At 36.8% G+C, this 19,555-nt stretch overlaps 1 protein-coding gene across 7 annotated transcripts in view; it reads right to left on the bottom strand.

Annotated features, from left to right (window-relative positions):
- Positions 1-19,555, bottom strand: part of LOC121876521 (ERI1 exoribonuclease 3-like) — a 23,943-nt gene continuing 4,388 nt past the window's right edge. For 5 of the 7 annotated variants that reach the window (XM_042381670.1, XM_042381671.1, XM_042381672.1 and 2 more), the window contains 6 exons: positions 16,935-17,002; positions 15,637-15,785; positions 11,938-12,072; positions 11,133-11,333; positions 6,942-7,038; positions 1-657 (listed from right to left, as the gene is read on the bottom strand). In XM_042381670.1, the coding sequence (XP_042237604.1) occupies positions 575-657; positions 6,942-7,038; positions 11,133-11,333; positions 11,938-12,072; positions 15,637-15,785; positions 16,935-16,941 (672 nt within the window). In that variant the 5' untranslated portion in view covers positions 16,942-17,002 and the 3' untranslated portion in view covers positions 1-574. The remainder of the gene's footprint in view (positions 658-6,941; positions 7,039-11,132; positions 11,334-11,937; positions 12,073-15,636; positions 15,786-16,934; positions 17,003-19,555) is intronic. The other 2 variants (XM_042381668.1, XM_042381674.1) reach the window with 1 other exon arrangement.

Here is a 19,555-nt window from a genome sequence, read left to right on the forward strand (position 1 = left end):
TGTATATTATCAACTTTATTGGTATAACACTGAATAAAATACTATGATGTCCCTTTGAGCACAAATGATTAAAGATATTCCACTCATGCAATTGATTTGTATACAGCCCAGAGCAATTAAAAATTTTCATGGCAGAAGTGCCATGTTTAAGCTTTGCTGTGAACAAGTTATGGTATTATACATAAGCCAGTTTGTTCCACAACGGTATTAGGAGTGTATGCACATGCAGTGCAGCATTTGTAAAAAGTAAAGAACCAACCATTTGCACTTAATTTTTTCATAGTACTGTATATTCTAGGATTTCATTTGAATAAAATAAAGGAAGCGCATGCATACTACTCCATGACTCTTGTAACTTTCATGTTATGATTACCAATCTCTTCTACTTCCCTATTATATACCATAAATTTGTTAATTACATTATGTACTTACAGAATTTTTCTTTTACTCACTGCCAGGAGCAACCTTCATATACTCAATGCTCAAAAGGTTGAAAATAATTTCAAAAACACTTTTTGAAAACTAGGATAACAAATGTTTGAGATGACAAATTATATATACTCTACTGTATATGTTACTCAATGGTCATCGTAGGCAGGAACGTGCATCCATGATCTGCAAGTGCTTTGAGGATGTTGGCAATGTTTTTGCAGTCATCTAGAAAACCAAAATGAAAAAAAAATTATTATACCTTCTATCTATTATCTTTATTCCATTCCACTGTGTGGGATGGATAAAATATATAGAAACTTCAAAGCAAAGGGGGAATTGTTTGAGGAAGATGGGTCAAGAAACGTGTACAAAGTAACAGAAAAGGGCTAAAATAACTTTTTGTTATGTCCTGAACTTGTACAGTTGTGGACAAAAAGAAATTATATACTGTGTGTGTGTATATATATATATATATATATATATATATATATATATATATATATATATATATATATATATATATATATATATATATATATATATATATATATATATACAATAGTACCTGATTTTGGCGGTCAATTGAACCCATGGGATTTTAGCGGAAAGTGAAAACCCGTAAAGTGAACAACAGAACATATGGGATTAATTCTAGAGACTGGCCCGACCCCCAAACTCCACTTTTTCAGGACACAATACCTGCGTTGTAGTAAAATTACATCTTAATTTTATGATGGTATGCACACACAATTAATAATTAAGAAATATCAATAATATTAGTTTTTAACACTTACATTAGTAGAAAAAGATGGGGCACACAGGGATGGGGTTGTTCTGAGGCAAAGGATTATTGGCCCTCACCTGTATCACTTGTATCAATTGTATCACTATCCACCCATGGCTTCAGGGCCTTTGTCAAACCTCAAAGTCCATATAAGTCCATATCCTCACTATCACTATAACTATCACTGACTTGGGCGGCTGTGGTGGTGGGGTGAAGAACTCGGTAATGTTTTGATAACTGGCGACCTTAGGCATCCTCTGCCGCTTCCCAGAGTATGAGTAGATGCACGCAGAAAGTGAAAAGTCCGGTTCTGGCGAGGTACTGCTTAAATGCGAATCATGAAAAGGGAAAACCGCCGAAAGCGGGTGGAATTGTATGTATGTATGTATGTATATATATATATATAGTATGTGCGTATGTAATATATATATATATATATATATATATATATATATATATATATATATATATATATATATATATATATATATATATATATATATATATATATATATATATATATATATATATATATATATATATATATATATATACACACACAGTTGTACCCCACTTAACGCGGTCAATAGAACCCAGAGGGTCCCGCGTTAAGTGAAATCCGCGTTAAGTGAACAACAGAACATATGGGATTAATTCCAATAGAAACCGGCCCGACCCCCAAACTCCACTTTTTGAAGACACATAACTATGTTGTAGTAAAACTAACATCTTAATTTTATGATGGTACATGCACACAATTAATACTTAAGAGAAATAGAGAAATACAGTCGCCAAGTTAATGTCCATTCAAATAACGGACTCAACTCCCTCCCCCTCTTCTCACACTACACTGCCGGCTCTTCCCTCTGAGAAATTTTTTGGGGAAAACTACTAAATTTTAATAAATAATACCTCAAACTAAAGTTAGGATAATACGATTGACATTGCTGGATTCCTTGTAAGACCAGGAATATTTTGAATATAAATGTCATATATTTTGCACAAAAGAGAACATAGTTACTCAGAGAAAACATTTTATCTAAAATTTGTATGTCTAATGTAAAATATATGATGTTTATATTCAAATTGATCATCAAATTATAAGAATTCCAGCAATGTAAATTATATTCTGACCAGGTAATTTGTATGAATTTTATGAGCTAAAACAAATATCTTCAGTTAATGAAAAAAAAAAAATTCTTCACGACACTATCTGTCAATCAAAGTACCCCACCTTGCCAACCCCCCTCTTCCAACCGCGCGGTCAGTCCCAACCCTCCCCCCCACCCCCCACCACTCCTCCCTTCAAGAGATGTTGGGTGAAAAAAATAAATTTTAACATTTTGTATTAAATAATACCTCAGATTAAAGTTAGGATAATATAATTGACATTGCTGGATTCCTTGTAAGACCAGGAATATTTTGAATATAAATGTCATATATTTTGCACAAAAGAGAACATAGTTACTCAGAGAAAACATTTTATCTAAAATTTGTATGTCTAATGCAAAATATATGATGTTTATATTCAAAATGATCACCAAATTATAAGAATTCCAGCAATGTAAATTATATTCTGGCCGGGTAATTTGTATGAATTTTATAAGCTAAAACAGGCAGTCAGGCAGGGTGGCGGGTGGGGCAAATCTAAAAATAGCGTCTCGAGCCGGACACTCGCCGAGTATATGTGGAAAAAATCCGTGTTAAGTGAAAGTTCAGCTCTGGCGAGGCACCGCGTATATGAAAAAACGCGTTAAGTGAAACCGCGTTAGGCGGGGTAATACTATATATATATACGTACAGTATATATATAGTAATCCTCATATTGCATAACCTCATGCTCTAAGCATAGCCAAGAGGTCAAAGCCTTACCCTCTAAACTAATGAGCTAGCTTCGTTCTCACGAACTAGCAGACACACTCCTCTCAGCCCTGAGACAGAGAGCACCTACATATTTTTGCTCTCTGAGGCAGACTCTTAGTTATAGTCCTACCTCTAAATTATTGTGTATACTGTAATAGTGTTGCAACAATAAAACAAAACATTCAGTTGTAAACCCCTACCACTTACCAGTGTCCTCTAAGGAAAAGGTAGCTTATAAAAGATAACCCTTATAGTTATCAGATCAAACAATTAACACTGTCTAAAACAAATAAAAAGTATTTCATAGTGATTAAAATAAGAAATAAATTCATATGATTAAATCATCATAACTAGACACTAAGCACATACCGGTATGTCACAATAGTCACTAAAACACAACAAACGAGCAGAAGAAAATAGATTTGAGAAGATGAGTCGAGACAGTTTTGACATTATCACGCTAAAGGCTACTTATTTACTGAAGTCCGCCCCTCCTACCATGAAACATGACAGGCAGGGAACAAGATTGGTCCTGGTTCCTGGAGAGGAATAGTAAACTTTTTCCATCTTGTTACTGTACATCTCTGTTAAGCATGTGCTAGTTAACTGATGTGTTAATGACACATGTTGCAACTTGGTCATCTTGGTCACTATTTAGAGATGACTCAAACAGGTTTACAATGATACTGGCATCTTGGGAAACAGATGGAGTTGAAACCAGTCCTGACATATGCAAGTATGGCTGTTAACTTTGGTCTAAAATATATATTTTTTCTAATTCCAGCAAAGTTTAGTTAAACATAATTTTAAGTAGAATAAAATTTAGATTAGAAAGTGAGTTAACTAAAGAGAAAAATGAACTTAGAAAGGGAAAGGGAACTAGAGAAGCAAAACAGTATTTGGTTTGAGAATTTTGAGTGAAGGGCTAAAGGGCTGTAGAAGTCTAAAGAAATTTGTGTATCTGCTTTGTTGATTTTGAAAAGCTTTTGATAAGGTAAAGTACAATAAACTTATAGAGATCTTGGAAAAAATAGCATTATGGAATGAGATATTACAATTTTAAAGAATTTCACTGGCAAAAGAAGGGTGCAGTGTTAGTAAATACTGAACTTACTAATTGGTTTACAATTAGTGAGTAAGACAAGGTTGTGTTCTATCTCCAACATTGTATAATATATATTCAGAATTCTTAATGACAGAAGTTTTCAGTGATAATGAAGGACTAAAAGTTAATGGTAAAGTAATATTAAATATATGCTATACAGATGATACTGTTCTTATAATAATAATAATTTAATAATAATAATAATAGCTGGTCTTTTGTTTCTCAAAAGTGCCAATTTTCCTAAAGAATTCACTAGCACTCAAAACACTACAAAATAAAACACTTGAAAATAAAAAGAAATATGGCACTACAACAAAAAGATCCCTTAAAGTGACAGTTCAACTTCTATTATTCATAAACCCTTATTTAAAGGTCTCCACAAAAGTCAGCTACTTCATGAATGCAGGCAACCGATTGTACAATCTGGGTGCTGTATAAGAAAAGCATTGGGCAGCAAAAGAACATTCCCATACTGCTCTAGGCTCCTCAAAGTGTGAAGGATCATCACCACTAAGCAAAATCATTTCGGAATGAGTAGTCAGTGGAATTAGTAGGTTGGCCAAATACTTAGGATCACCTAACATTAGTGCCTTAAAAGTTATTATACAGAGTTTAATTGGAACCCAATGTACTCAATCAAGAATGGGGTACTGGGATAGTGGGAGACCTTGGTGGGAGACCAAAAATAAGCCTGGTAACCCTGTTCAACACTGATCTTTCTTCAGTAGATAATTAGGTAGGCAGACCCATAAAGACAAATAAGTGAATGTAATAGTGTCATAAGACACTAACTACCCAATAACTGTTTAACAGCATATAGATTTTCAATATGAAAGTTTAAACTGTTAACTACTGAATTTATATGATCTTTAAAATTCAGTTCTGAACCCAGAATTGACAGGACTGAGTTGCACTTTCCCAAAGTTTAAAGAGACAAAACTCATCTGTGCCATCTCCCCTCTTTTTTCCTTGGATGACAATAATCTCTGCCTCACTATCCAAATCTTAATATCAAGGATTTCATTACCTCCTCTATATCCTCAACATTATTATTTTCACATAAAGCTGTGTATCATCAGACTAGAAATGGTAGGCAATCCACAGATAGTGAAGAGGCATTACAAAAACTCGTTAATATGTCAGTGGGGAAAGATGACAAGTGTGGTTTAAGAGTTAATGGTGTAAAGACTAAAGTAATGGTTGTTTCCAAATTGGAAATAAATCCTAAAATAAAAATTATGGTAGGCAACAGGGAACTTAAACAAGTGGAAATTTTTTGTGTATTTGGGGAGTAACATTAACTGTGATGGTAGATGTATGGAAGAAATCAAAACAAGAGTAAGGTCAGCAAAAACAACAATTAATAATCTAAAAGACCCAATGAAAAGGTACATAACTTCAATTTGTATGGGTCAGAAGCATGGACACATTCAGCAGAAACCAGAAGGAGGTTAGAGGCCTTTGAAATGTGGTCTTTTAGGCAAATGATAAGAATAAGCTACAATGACAGGAAAACAAATTAAGAGGTACTAAGATTGGCAAAAACTTCAAAAGAAATACTTGAAATTTACAGAAAAAGAAAAATTAGATACTTTGATCGTATAATTAGGGATGAGGGGATAATACAGTAACAGAAATATTAATGGGCAAAGTTGAGGTTAGGAGGGCTAGGGGAAGGCAGAGACTGAAATGAGAGAATGAAATTAAAAACTCTTTCCTGAGATACAAAACCTTTGAGGATTGGTAAAATCAGCCCAATAACAATTAGAGTGGAGGACTGTGGTACCCAACCCTCAGATATGAGGACGTTACTCCTGAATGATTGATTGATTCTTTAAAACAACAGTGTATGAAATAATAGAATTACTGTACAAATTCATTATGTACAGGTTATGAATGACTTCCGTTCCTGGGGACATTCTTAAGTCGAAAATGTACGTACATCTACAGTAAGTCGAAACACATACCCTACAGTATGTGCATACACTACTGTACTTACAAAAGATGCATAAACGTAAGCCCAAATTTCCCCCTCTGTCCCCCCCACTAATAATAATAATAATAATAATAATAATAATAATAATAATAATAATAATAATAATAATAATAATAATATCACCTAAAAAATAATTACAATTAAAAACAAAATACACTGGGCATTGAAGAAGAAAAAAAAAAGGGAGGCTCCAGCCCTGCCATAAAATATCACATACTTTTTCTTTATATCCTGCCATGCATATGCTTTAATTTTGCAACATTTCTATAATTCACAATTTTTTAAAGAAGGAGTAGGTGATTTTCAGTGGCTCTGGATCATAGCCTCGAGTTACCCATGGAATGCATGAATTGGTTTAATGACAATTACTTAGTGTGCCATTTTCCAGGAAAGTATTTCCATACAATAATGAGTCTGTTGTACACTCGGTAAAAAAAGTATCTTTCAGGAGGGGTCCGATGAGTTTTGAACTGAACATTCAATAGTGCTGTCTCACTAGGGCTGAAGCATAATTGTGAGCCATTTTCTACCTATTATGGTAGGCCTTATTTAGTTATTTCTTTCAAAATATAAAATTAGTTCGTTATAATATGAGTGGTGCATAACAGTACAGTATGCCTCATGGGTCTTTATCAAAACCATTTGTTCGTGGTGTCATTTTGTTTTGCACAAGAATTGTAAAGATAAGTTTTTTACCGAGTGTACCTATTTCAAAAAAATATACAGTATCAGAATAAATGAAAGATAATACAATATCTTACCAAAACCTCGATGCAGGCGACCAGTGTGAGTGAGCCCCAGGCCCTTAATCATTGGCATCATACCTTTGATGTATTCTCCCTTCACAATTGCATATGACTGTAAAGTAAATATTCCCATTAGCTGTCTTGCTTCATGTGTACCTGTGACAAGCAGGGTACCACAGGGCAGTGTAATTGCCCATTGTTGTTAGTTTGCTTCATAAATGATATGCCAGAAGCTATACACTCCTCCATACAAATGTTTGCGGATGATGCCAAGTTAATAAGGGAAATTAAGAACCAAATAGACTGTGAAAAGCTGCAGAAAGATCTCTGTGAGCTTCAAGAATGGTTAAAAAATTGGCTGCTAAGATTCAATGTTTGAGAGATGAAAATGAAGTGCATTTTTGGGGAAATTCCGAGAAAAATTTTCTGGTCCCCCCACAAGTTCACGGAGTTTTACTTCGCGGTTCTCAATTATTCGCGGATGACACCCTGGATGTACCCAAGAATGTCTGTGGGTAGTTTCAAAGTTGCCGTCATTTTCGCGGTCGGGACAGGGAGCCATTCATTCCATAGACAGTAATTTCCTTTACCTGTATTGTAAATATGTGTGTGTGTGTAGACAGACACACACAAAACACATACAAATAAATAATAATTGGAAAATACTCTCACAAATAATCAGAAACAAATTTATAAAAAATGTGAGTCTACCCTCAAGTTTGTGCCCTATTAATAAAGTACTGTAATGGAGAACGGAATTGAGGGTAGACTTTCACATTTTTAATAAATTTGTTTCTGATTACTTGTGGGAGGATTTTCCAATTATTATTTATTTGTAGGTAGACTTTCACATTTTTAATAAATTTGTTTCTGATTACTTGTGGGAGGATTTTCCAATTATTATTAATTTGTATGTGTTTTGTGTGTGTGTATAGACACACACATATACAATACTACAGGTAAAAGAAATAATTGTCCTTAGGGCAAACACATAAAGGGAATATACATGTCTTTGTACACAAGTAAAAATATATATACACCCCGGGCAAATGTTACGCGTGGATTTGGTAATTCACAGCCTTTTTGAGAACCTAATTCCCGCGAATTTGTCTGGCCCCCTGTACCCAGAAAATTCCAGGGATGAGGGATATTTTTCAGGGTTCGACAGATGATGTAATGGGCAATTTCTGGAACTTCCAAGAAAATTTTTCCATTACCCAGAAAATTCCGAGGATGGGGGATTTTTTTCCGTCTTTAAGAGAGTCGTCTAGTTACCTGGAATCTCTCGTTTCACTCTACATAAATGATGTGGCTTAGAAATAAAGAAATTACAATAAAAATATATATAAAATAAGAAAAATGAAGAGTATGGGTGTGTATGTGTGGGAAGTGAATATGTGTGTAGGTTGTGCACTATAAGTGTGTGGCTAACTCAGCAGCCATTATTACTACGTACAGTACCTAAAATGAAGCTATAAAATTTTTTGAAAAATCATTAAAATACTCTAATATGGCTTATAAAATATAATATAAAGCAAGAAAATAAAAAGCATATGAGACTGAGTATGTATGTGCGAGAAAAGAACGTGTGTGGAGCCAAGGCCTTGGCTATAACTACAGCTCCTCCCCGACTTACGACCTATTCGACTTACAACCACTCGCACTTACGACCGCCTCAGTCGTACCAAAATTTTGTCAAATTATGTATTTTCGAGTCCCAGCGTCAGTACACAGACAAAATTTTCGTTTGTAATTCACTTTAAAGTGGCTGGCAAGCTTAAAAGTTACGACCTGAATTTGGGTCCCTAACCCCGTCGTAAGTCGGGGAGGAGCTGTACGTGGCTGACTAGCCAGCCTCATATATTGGTAGCTACTTGTAATGAAATTATAAAAGTTGTGGAAAAATTATTACAATACTCTAATGTGGATTAGAAATTCGAAAATATAATGCTATGTAAAACTATAAAATAAGAAAAATAATGAGAGGGTGGGAAGTGTGTGTTGTGGAGGTGGGTTATGGGCTATAACTGTGGCTGTGATCCCTCCAGGCGTAGCGTTACGGCATACATACTCTCATGGCAGCCACATGTCTGTGAGTCAGGTGGTTGACTGCCTGAACTGTGTCTGTTGCTCAGAGGATGGCTTGAATGTGGAATGAGCTATTTTTTTTTTTTACATAAAATATGTGTTATTGTATTTTATGCTATGCATCAATTTTATTGTTTATAATTGCAATGTTTGTTAACAAAGCGGCTAAAGCGTCACTGGGTGGCAGACACATGAATGAATGGCTTCAGTTGTATTTGGATTGTTGGACTAAATTAAAAATTTTACCAAACAGGAACAAAGGGGACAAAGTTTGCATTCCTGGAAGATTCAGATAATTGGAATTTGGATAAAAGGAATTGCAATGTAAATTAAATAAAGTCCATGACACTCGATTTACAGTGAAAGTAGAGATGTTTTGCATACTGTGGCCTGACATGAATGGGGCAGGTTGCTGTGTGTTACTGGGTCATACCGCAGGGACCAATTTTACCAGGGGGTGCTGAATATTAATTCTTGTGTCCTAGATACTCTATGGTGCAATGTATAGCACCTTATAACAAAAATATTGTGGTGCTACAGCACCCTTCCTTCCTGCATCCATGTAATGGGGTGGAGTGAAAGGGGGAGGATGGCGTGGGCCACACTGGGGCAAATATGAGAGAACTGACTAACCACGGAGTGTGTGCGGGAAATGCGCATCTGCCAACGGTCTGTCACATAATTTCAACAGCGTTGAGGATAGCTGAATTTCGACAGCGAATCTTGAAAAATGGTTACTAATAATTTTATGTGAATAAATGATGGGAAGCTGATGAGGCCATTTGTACAGCATTGGACATTTCAGCTGTAGCTAGCTGTAGACATTTCAGCCTTGATCAAATCTCACCATCTCAAATTTCAATAAGCTAAGTACTGCAACTGTATTTTGAATTTTAATATGGTAAACTTTAAGTACACTATAGTATTTGAAAATGATAATAACTAAATAATGTCAAATATAATGATGAAAAAATCAGTCAACTGAGTATACCAGACACAGGAACATATACCACTGATTAGTCTAAGCCCACACTCTCAAATGTATATCTACGTTATGAATATCCCTCATATATTAAGATGTAAGACTGAACAAAATTAATGACTGAACATTTTCAGTCCTACACAAATGCAGGGCCGGATTCAGGAGTGGGCAAAGTGGGCAGCTGCCCAGGGGCCTCCACAATCTGGGGGCCTCCACATATTACATTATTTTATTTATTTGTTTATTCATTTGGATTATTTTTATTTTCATTCTTTAAAATTCATGTTTATCTATTCCATGCATTCTTGGACAGAACGATTATTTGAGTAGAGGTTTGTCTGATTAATAATGCAAGGAATCATCTCTCTGTAATAACTAATAATATATTCTTTTCTGTGAAGTCTCTTGAAAATTTTTGACATGTGCGGTAGTAGCTATATCAGGGTTAGTCGACTTGAAACCACATGAATGACTCCAGTCATGTCTCACTTTTGTGTGTGTGTGTGTGTGTGTTGGGAATTTGAACACTATCAATAAATATACAGTTAATTAAAAATTTCTCAATGTTCTAATTTCCTCAATATAACTGCATATGGCTTCAAAATTCTCCCGGAACTCCTAGATGTTTAGGCTTGCTTCGCTCGCCACCCCACCTCTTGGGTAGTTATAATGAGGGGGGTCTCCACTAAGAGGCTGCCCATGGGCCTCCACAGGTCTAAATCCGGCACTGCACAAATGCCTCTTACACTTATGACAAGAATCCTATGCATGTAGGATATAAAGACTGGGATTATAGACCTCTAAATCTTGACTTATGGATAAAAGATGTGCTTGTGAGGATGTCAGCTTTATATCAACCTTGCATTTATTTTGAGTATGAGAAAACCTAAGACTCCATTATAGGTTACCATTAAAGAAACTCTCAATAAACTATTTGATTATTATACTGCTGACCTGATTCTGTACATGCATGTATGATGACAACAGTACATTTTAAGTGGAGTTGTCAGAGCATGTGGAAAACAAGGAGAGTTAATCTGTACCCAGGAGAAACACCAAATACTAGCTTACCTCAATAGTGGTAGGTTCATGCACATTGGGACAGAAGGGCTTAGTGTTATACAGTACATACTTGCCTTTTTTATATTCAGCCATTTCTTACAGTAAGCAGGCACTTGGAGATTCTCAGAAGCACACTGACTTGGGAGCATAGTTTTGAGGTCCCAGTCACCACATGTGACAAAAAGAAATTTATTGTTTATTCCCACGTCCTCTTTTATCCATTTATCAAAGTCTTTAAAGACTTCAGGAAATGGCTTTCCTCCATCAACTTCTTCCTAGTAAAACACCAACAAATTATAAATTAGTAATGTTACTTTTGCATCAATAAAAAGACACCAAACTTAGTTAATCAAATTCAAAGGAGTGAAGAAAACAAGTTTTTGCCATTAAATATGTACCCTGTACATATCCCATTCTAACTCACAGCAATGGTCAAAAGGCCATAGTCATGGACGTTATTGAGGATATATGCTAATCACTGAATTTGCTTGATATCTTTATGTGATATACCTACAGGTTTAAATGCCTAATTGCCATAATTCCTTTTCCTGTGCAGTGGTTGGGACAAATAGTTAAACTATGCATTTTTACCAATCAGAAGAGTACTACCCTGGACTGGTAGTTAAAATTAATCAAAACAATTTCAAAACTTTTGCAATACAGTATATAAGTAGTTTGGGGGGTTCTTTACAGACCAATCTAGTACAGGTATATATCATTTACAATACATCTACAACAGTATGTAAAAACAAACAAATAATTTTAAATTTAAAACTAAAAGATATATCATATATGGAAAATAGTTTTTCACACACACACAAAAATGCTTTCATTATACTGTATTATAAATTTTACATAATACTTAATGAATCAAACTACCTGTGTTATAGAAGTCAAATCCATACAAAACCGACTCAATATTGGATGATGTTTTGGTTTGACAAACTGGTGGAAGCTCGAGTCTATTTCATAAGTCTTGGCATTCACTTTCAAAACAGGAAATTCAATTACTTCCTGTAAAAAAAAAAACAATAATTATAATTAATTCTAACAAGAAAAAAATTACTGTATTTTGAAGTACGGTATGCACGGCTAGCCTCTAAGATCCCAGAACACAGCATCTCGCTGACAACAAACAGTGGTTATAAATGGAGTAGTACTGTATACTCAGAATGGGAAAAGATTCTCAATGGAGTACCACAAGGATCGATTCGTGGACCCCCCTGTTTGTGATCTACATTAACATGTTTGTGATCTAAAACAGAGAGAAGCTCGGGAAGCAGCCATCCCCCTGGACTCCCCCCCCCACCCACCTGGTACGATGTCCTCCGTAAACTTCCTGACCTCTCGTACGTCTATGGGAAAGGGTCGCGGAAAGGGGACGTGATTGCTGCCCGTATCATCATTGGGTATGACTTTGCTTGGGAGATTGGTATCCCCACATCCCCTGAGCAACGCTCTTGTGCATTATGCAGAAGACCCGACAGCAGCACCCTTATCCACTACCTCCTAAGATGTCCCGACACACAACGCTTCCGTGACGCCTGCTGGACCACCACTCCACGACCCCCTGACGGAGACACGATGATCTTCCCCATACTGGCCAGATATTATGTAAATAACATTGATTATGTGTTAAAGGAATATCCTTCCTTCCTTAGGCTTTAGTAAGCCCCTTTATAATATTTATACTATATATACTTGTCACACTTGCCAGATGCTTCTGGTATCATTGTACAGGGGTACCTAGTGACAGCACTAGGATCCCGCTTCCTCTATCAAGGAATAAACAATTGAAATTAAAAAAATTGTGATCTAAATTAACAATGTTGATGAAAATAGAATGAGCCACACAATCAAATTTGCAGATGACACAAGATTTTCAAGTGGTCTTGAATGACAATTGATTTTTAACACAGCAAAATGTGAAACTCTACATGTGGGTCACAATAGCTTGAAAGACAACTACTGTACTCAGTGAATAACACTTTCTTGGAAAAATATCACTGAAAAGAAGCACAATGAATGGGGGCAGTAGAGAAAAAGGCCAAACATTTTTTAGGAATCATAAGATGTACAGTCACTCAAAAAAATTTCTGTACAGCATGCCCATAAAATTTGCAGGGGTTGGGTTCTCAAAATGGCCACAAATAACATTTGTTGACAGGGGGTGGGGAGGGTTACATTTTTACATGTGCAAAGAAATATATATTCCCTTTATGTGTTTGCCCTTAGGACAATTATTTCTTTCACCTGTATTGAATATAAATAATAATAATAATGATAATTAACTGTGATGGGTAAATCCTCTCACAAATAATCCGAAACAAATGTATTAAAAATGTGAGTCTACCCTCAAGTTCACTTCATGCTTTGTTATTAATAACAAAGCATGGAGTTGATTTGAGGGTAGACTCACATTTTTAATACATTTGTTTCTGATTATTCGAGAGGATTTTCCCATTATTATCTATTTGTATGTGTTTTGTGTGTGTGTTTCTACACACACACACACATACAATACAGGTAAAAGAAATTACTCTCTCTAGAATGAATGGCTTCCTGTCCCGGCTGCAAAAATGCCGGCAACCTTAAAACTACATTCTTGGATACATCCAGGGTGTCATCCGCGAATATTCAAGGTCTGCCAATTGTCAGGGCATGCTGTTTTTTCAGTAAGGCTGTCAAAATCCTTCCTCAGTTGTGTCATATTTTCTGTCAAATTTTCTCAACACAATTTTGTATAGATAATTTTTTGAATGACTATACCCTCATAGATATGAATATGTTCTTTCAATTTACACAATCTGGACTACTGTATAGTAATCTCCCTGTTAGCCAGAACAATTGATGTAAAGCATTTCTGGTTTTGAGAGATTTCTGGTATTGAGACCAATTCTTTCATCCCTAGAATAATCACACATTTATGAAATTTGTGGATATAGGACTAATCACAGAAAAAAGTTCCTCTTGGTGACACAGTGATACGGGAGAAGGCAAAGCAAGTGTATGAACATCTCCAAGCAAAGGCAGGTTTGAAAATTTCAAGAGATGCCATAGCTGCCATAACATGAAACCAGTGGGGGATTCGGCATCGGCTGACCATGATGCTGCTGCAAATTACCCACAGCAATTAAAAGAGCTAACAGAGGAGAAGGGCTAAAGGCTGGAGCATGTCTATAATGGTGATGAAACTCTCTTTAGGAAGAGGATACCAAACTGCACCTTCCTGTTCAAGGATGAAAGATCTGCTCCAGGGTTCAAAATGGCTAAGGAGTGCCTAAACCTTTTCTGTAGCAATGCATCTGATGACTTTAATGTGAAGCCGATGCTGCTGCACAGGTCCATGAACCCCCGAGCCCTGCCCTTAAGGGTAAAAACAAAAGTCATCTTCTTGTCTTTTGGCGAGCCAACAAGAAGGGATGGGCGACCGCTGCAGTTTTTTATGGCTGGTTCACCAACTGTTTCATCCACGAGGTGGAACGGTACCTGAAATTCAAGAATATGACGTCTAACCCTTAAGGTCCTGCTGATATTGGACAATGCACCTGGCCACACTGAAAATCTTCAGTTTGCTCAACCACAAGTTGAAGACGTCTTTCTACATCCCAACACAACCTCACCAAGGAATTATTACTATTTCTAAGTCCTACTACAACCGCCACACCTTCAAGAAAATCCTTTATCAAATGGAGTGACCCCTCGCTCACAATCCCCAAATGCTAGAAAAAGTATGTCATAGCTGACTGCATAACAACCACCAATGAGTCTATTGAAGAATTTAAATCTTTAACTTTGAATGCTTGCTGGAGAAAGCTGTGGTGTGAGGTGGTTGAATAAGTTTACGGGCTTCCCCTCAATAGATGAGGAGGTGTAAAGGACTGTGAGGATGGCACATCAGGTTGGAGGAGAGGGTTTAAGTGATATGCAAGAGGATGAGATGGAGGACCTCCTCAAGTCAGATCAAGAGGAATTGACAAAGGAAGGATCTGGAGTAGCTCATGCATTCAAGTGAGGAAATTGAGGACGAAAGTGATGAGGTGGAGGTGGCAAGACCACAACTTATGCTGAAGGTTCTGGTAGAAAACCTTCAGAAGACTAAGGCCCTAGGTGACACAGTGGTTGAACTGGACCCTTTCATGGAACGAAGCATCAAAATTAAAAGGGAATTGGAGGCTGTGATGCTCCCCTTCAGGGAAACTTATAAGGATTTACAGCACAAATTTTTTCAAGAGAGGCACCACCACCACCACTGCACCAGTCACTGCTCCCTCCACCACCACAACTGCACCAGTCACTGCTCCCTCCACCACCACAACTGCACCAGTCACTACTCCCTCCACCACCACTACTGCACCAGTCACTACTCCCTCCACCTCCACCACTGCACCAGTCACTGCTCCCTCAACCTCCATCACTGCACCAGTCACTGCTCCCTCAACCTCCACCACTGTGCTAGTCACTGCTGTAAAGACAAACCTAGTACTGTACTTCAGTACCCGTATAAGAGAAAATTGTTACCATAGCTTTATTTTTCAAGAAATATAAAGCAAATGGATAAGGTATGCATTAACTCACCTGTGGTCTCATCTTTCCTTCCTCACAACAGGTGGCCTCAAAATCAAGGACAAGAAAGTAATCATAAGACTGTGGTTTTCTCTTCGTCATCATTGATTGCTGGAGTTTGATATGTGAATTGATATGATGTAATGGTATTCTTGTCTTATCTGAAATGGGAAAAAATGACATGCTAATAGACCATACAATTTGTCTCTAAGATATTGAAAAAAAAAAAAAAAAAATAAAAGTTTATTTAATCAACTCCATTAAACTAAGTAAGGGCTCCAAGGATCAGTTTGTAGCTCTATTAAATCCCATCCCAAAAGACACGTGTTCAGTTTCATGGAAAGGCAAGGTACAAGCAAGCATTACCCTGCTGTAGTACCAGTATGTGCTGAGCTGGCCACCAAGTTACATCTATGCCCTGAGCTAAGCTAACCCTTCTTGCCTGGGAGTCATCACCCTACAAGCCGTGGAAGTGACCTATGCTCCTGAGTTGCTATACCTATACAAATGCTATAAATCTAGTTACCGGTACATGTACAGTCCCAGATGAAAGTTCTCGCTACAGTCAAGGTGGATGGTGCAAAGTCTGCCCACCCTTACTGGACAATGGGTCCGCTGTCCAGCCATTCCCACCCTCCTGGACACAAAGGCAAGCAGAAAATGGCCGCGAAGTGCGTACATGACCGCGAGCGCTATCCGTCAAAACAATGCTGTCCCCTTATCTCCCTCGCTCCGCGCTGACATTTTCCCCCCACTGCAGCCCCAATGAAGCTACTAGACGGAAAATATAGAGTTTTTCTTACTTCTTTTTAATTGTTTTATCATTTAAAAAGGTTAAAAATAATTTTTGGAAAAGTTTATTTTTCTCGATTAACCCCACGTGGGGGGTACGGCCAGCGGCACCCTAGCCCGGAGCGTAGGGGTTAATATAAAAGTGTGTCACAACAAGCAGTAGGTCACAACACCACTTAATTAGCTTTTGATGGAAAATAAGATAAAAGTTACATGACTGTATTGTATTATTAGTTATACTCATATAGGTAACCATAAATGTTGCCTACTTAATATTATTTACAATACACTCAATATATTTGTGGATAATTTTAACATTAAAAAACTAAAACAGTGATTCAATCAATCTATTCTTTTGATTACATAAATTATGCATAACACATATTGTCAGCAAAATTATTCAAACATTAGCCAGTCCAAACACCCTGTAGCCTGTTCGGTATAGGTGCCACAAGGTCAAACACCAGCTCTGAATTACTCCCCAACCCCCACAAAAATACAACAGATTGATTACTTACTTGCCATATACAGTAGCTACAATGTGTTTCCAATTTGGGCTACCACTTCTTTGGTTTGGGGATGAAGACTGAAAAAAATATTGAGTCAGTTGGGTATTGTACACAGATTTCATTAAAGTTAAGAACTTCTATGTCAATTTCATATCTAAAAATCATCCTCCCTGTGTAGACTGTGTGACCACTTCCTTCATTCATACAGACTGCAAGATCTTAGGTCACCTGTAAGCTCAACACAACATACACATATATATGAAAAAGGGGAAATTTTAAATCAAATCAGCAAATACAGTATGTGAGAGTAGTAGTCCTTTTAGCATGTGTTCAAAGATTAATGGCAAAAGGCCACAAAACCTGTTGAATGATCTATGATTTTCTTAAATAACTCACAGAAGCAATTATGGTACACACAGTAACAAAAAGTGTCGCACATAGGGAGTTTGCTGACTTCCGTAATGATCCATACATCACCTGATGTGCCGGGAGGCTTGGTAAGCATATTCCACTATCCCTCGTCCGTGGTGTAATATTGTTTCGCACATAATCCATGCATTCCTTTTTTTACTGTGTGTGTCATAAGACTGTCTGCACCTACTTGCTCTCATACATGGTTGACCAATTGATACCAATGGTTTAAACCAAACATAATTTTTTTTTTTAAATCTCAAACTTTTTCATTGGTTTTATTAAGTTTTTGTCGGTTTATATTATTTCCAGGTACGGTAGTTAATATACCAGAGTCCCTAGTTCCTATACTAGAGGGGCGGTCCCTAGTTCCACTGCCAGTGTCCCTAGCTCCTCTACCAGTGTGTCCCTAGCTCCTCTACCAGTGTGTCCCTAGCTCCTCTACCAGTGTATCCCTAGCTCCTCTACCAGTGTGTCCCTAGCTCCTCTACCAGTATCCCTAGCTCCTCTACCAGTATCCCTAGCTCCTCTACCAGTGTCCATAGCTCCTCTACCAGAGGGTCAATTCCAGTAGAACTCAGAGCAGGTGAGGCTGAGCTGTGGGTCAATTTATAGTATAGGACATAATTGGATAAAGGTTATTTTGTGTTTTATGATATTTCAGACAAAACAAGATGATTTTCTTCTGTGACACTTTTAGCGTATTTTACCTATAACTGAGATATTGAGTTGAAAATCATAAAACTACTAGAAAATATCTAAGCGGTGGCAAAAACTGGCAGGATTTTTTTATATTTAAGGATAATTTCAGGAAAAAGCATTTCTTCTATGATGCTTTTCTCGCATTTTACCCATAACTGAGATATTGTGAGTTGAAAATTAGAAAACTACTAGAAAAGGTATGTACTGCATTTGTTACCACCTACTGAATCTCAAGAATTTTATATAATGCAAACAATATCTTGACAATTATAATAAATTTTTCTACTATGATGTTTCCTCGCAAAAGACCTAGAACCGAAATATTTAATATACCGGGGGCTCTGCCCCGGTTAAGAAGTTAGGTAAGGTGAGGTAGGTTGGTTAGAATAACTTAATTAGTAACATGTGGTTGATACGACAATAAACACTATTATTCGTACAGTGTATAGGTAATACTGGTGGAGATGGCGAACACCAGAGGGAGTGCATCGATTAAATTCATTTCCCGATGATTATAGTAAGTATTTTAAAAGAGGCAATAATGTTTTATTTTAATTATAAGTTTGTTTTTTCTATCTACGATCATAAATCATCAGTAGTGGGCAGGGCAAGAAGGATGAGGGAAACTGAGAGGTAAAACACAGTGAAAAACTGATTACAGGGGTATATGACACTAAAATGTCGTTTCTACCTGTTTTTAAGTGAAGAAATTACCTTATACATTTTCATTTGCTGCCACTAAATGAAATTTAAGTTTAAAGTGTGTTTTTCTGATGGTGTTTGATGTGTTATGATCAAATTTGACCTGTATTTCTGGCATAAATCAATAGTTTCTGAGATATGCCCCCCTATCTCAGAATCTTGAGATTTTCTATAAAAAATTTAGGTAAAAAGCATTCAAAACACATAAAAAACACAGGAAAAAAGTTTCGAATCTAACCTAACTTAACCAACCAATCTTACCCAAACCTAACCTTTCATTAGTACCAGATAGAGATATAAGTATAAGTTGTACTTTCTGGTTAATACGGCAAGGGGTCAGGTAGGTTTCTTTGGTTGGTTAGGGAGGGATGGATCCAGGAATATCAAAAAAGGTGAGGGGTCCAAGAAGTTGTGGGTGGGGAAACATAGCAAGCTGACCCTGCTGAGGGGTTTGGGGGACCCTGTAACCCCCCCCTGATATTTTTTTTTAATCTAACCAATGTCAGGGGCATTTTGAGGCCATTTTGAAGCCATGTGCACCTTATATTAAGAGATATTCTGAGGTCAAAACGATTGAGTACAACACTGCATTACAGAAAAAAGTATTGAAATTTTCTGATAAAAGGGGGATTCGGATCCTAGGAACCCCCCCGATTAGTTTAGGTTCTAATATATGCTAGCTAATGTTGCCTCTTTTAAAATACTTACTACTGTATAATGATACGAACATCTGTGGAAAAAATGAACATCAAATATCGTTCTGGTGGTAGTGCTGTTCTCTCACTTTACCCAAAATATTACCCAGAGCTAGCTTA

The sequence above is a fragment of the Homarus americanus genome, unplaced genomic scaffold (assembly GCF_018991925.1).
Source record: "Homarus americanus isolate GMGI-L3 unplaced genomic scaffold, GMGI_Hamer_2.0 scaffold28, whole genome shotgun sequence".
In the NCBI taxonomy this organism is placed as follows: domain Eukaryota; kingdom Metazoa; phylum Arthropoda; class Malacostraca; order Decapoda; family Nephropidae; genus Homarus; species Homarus americanus.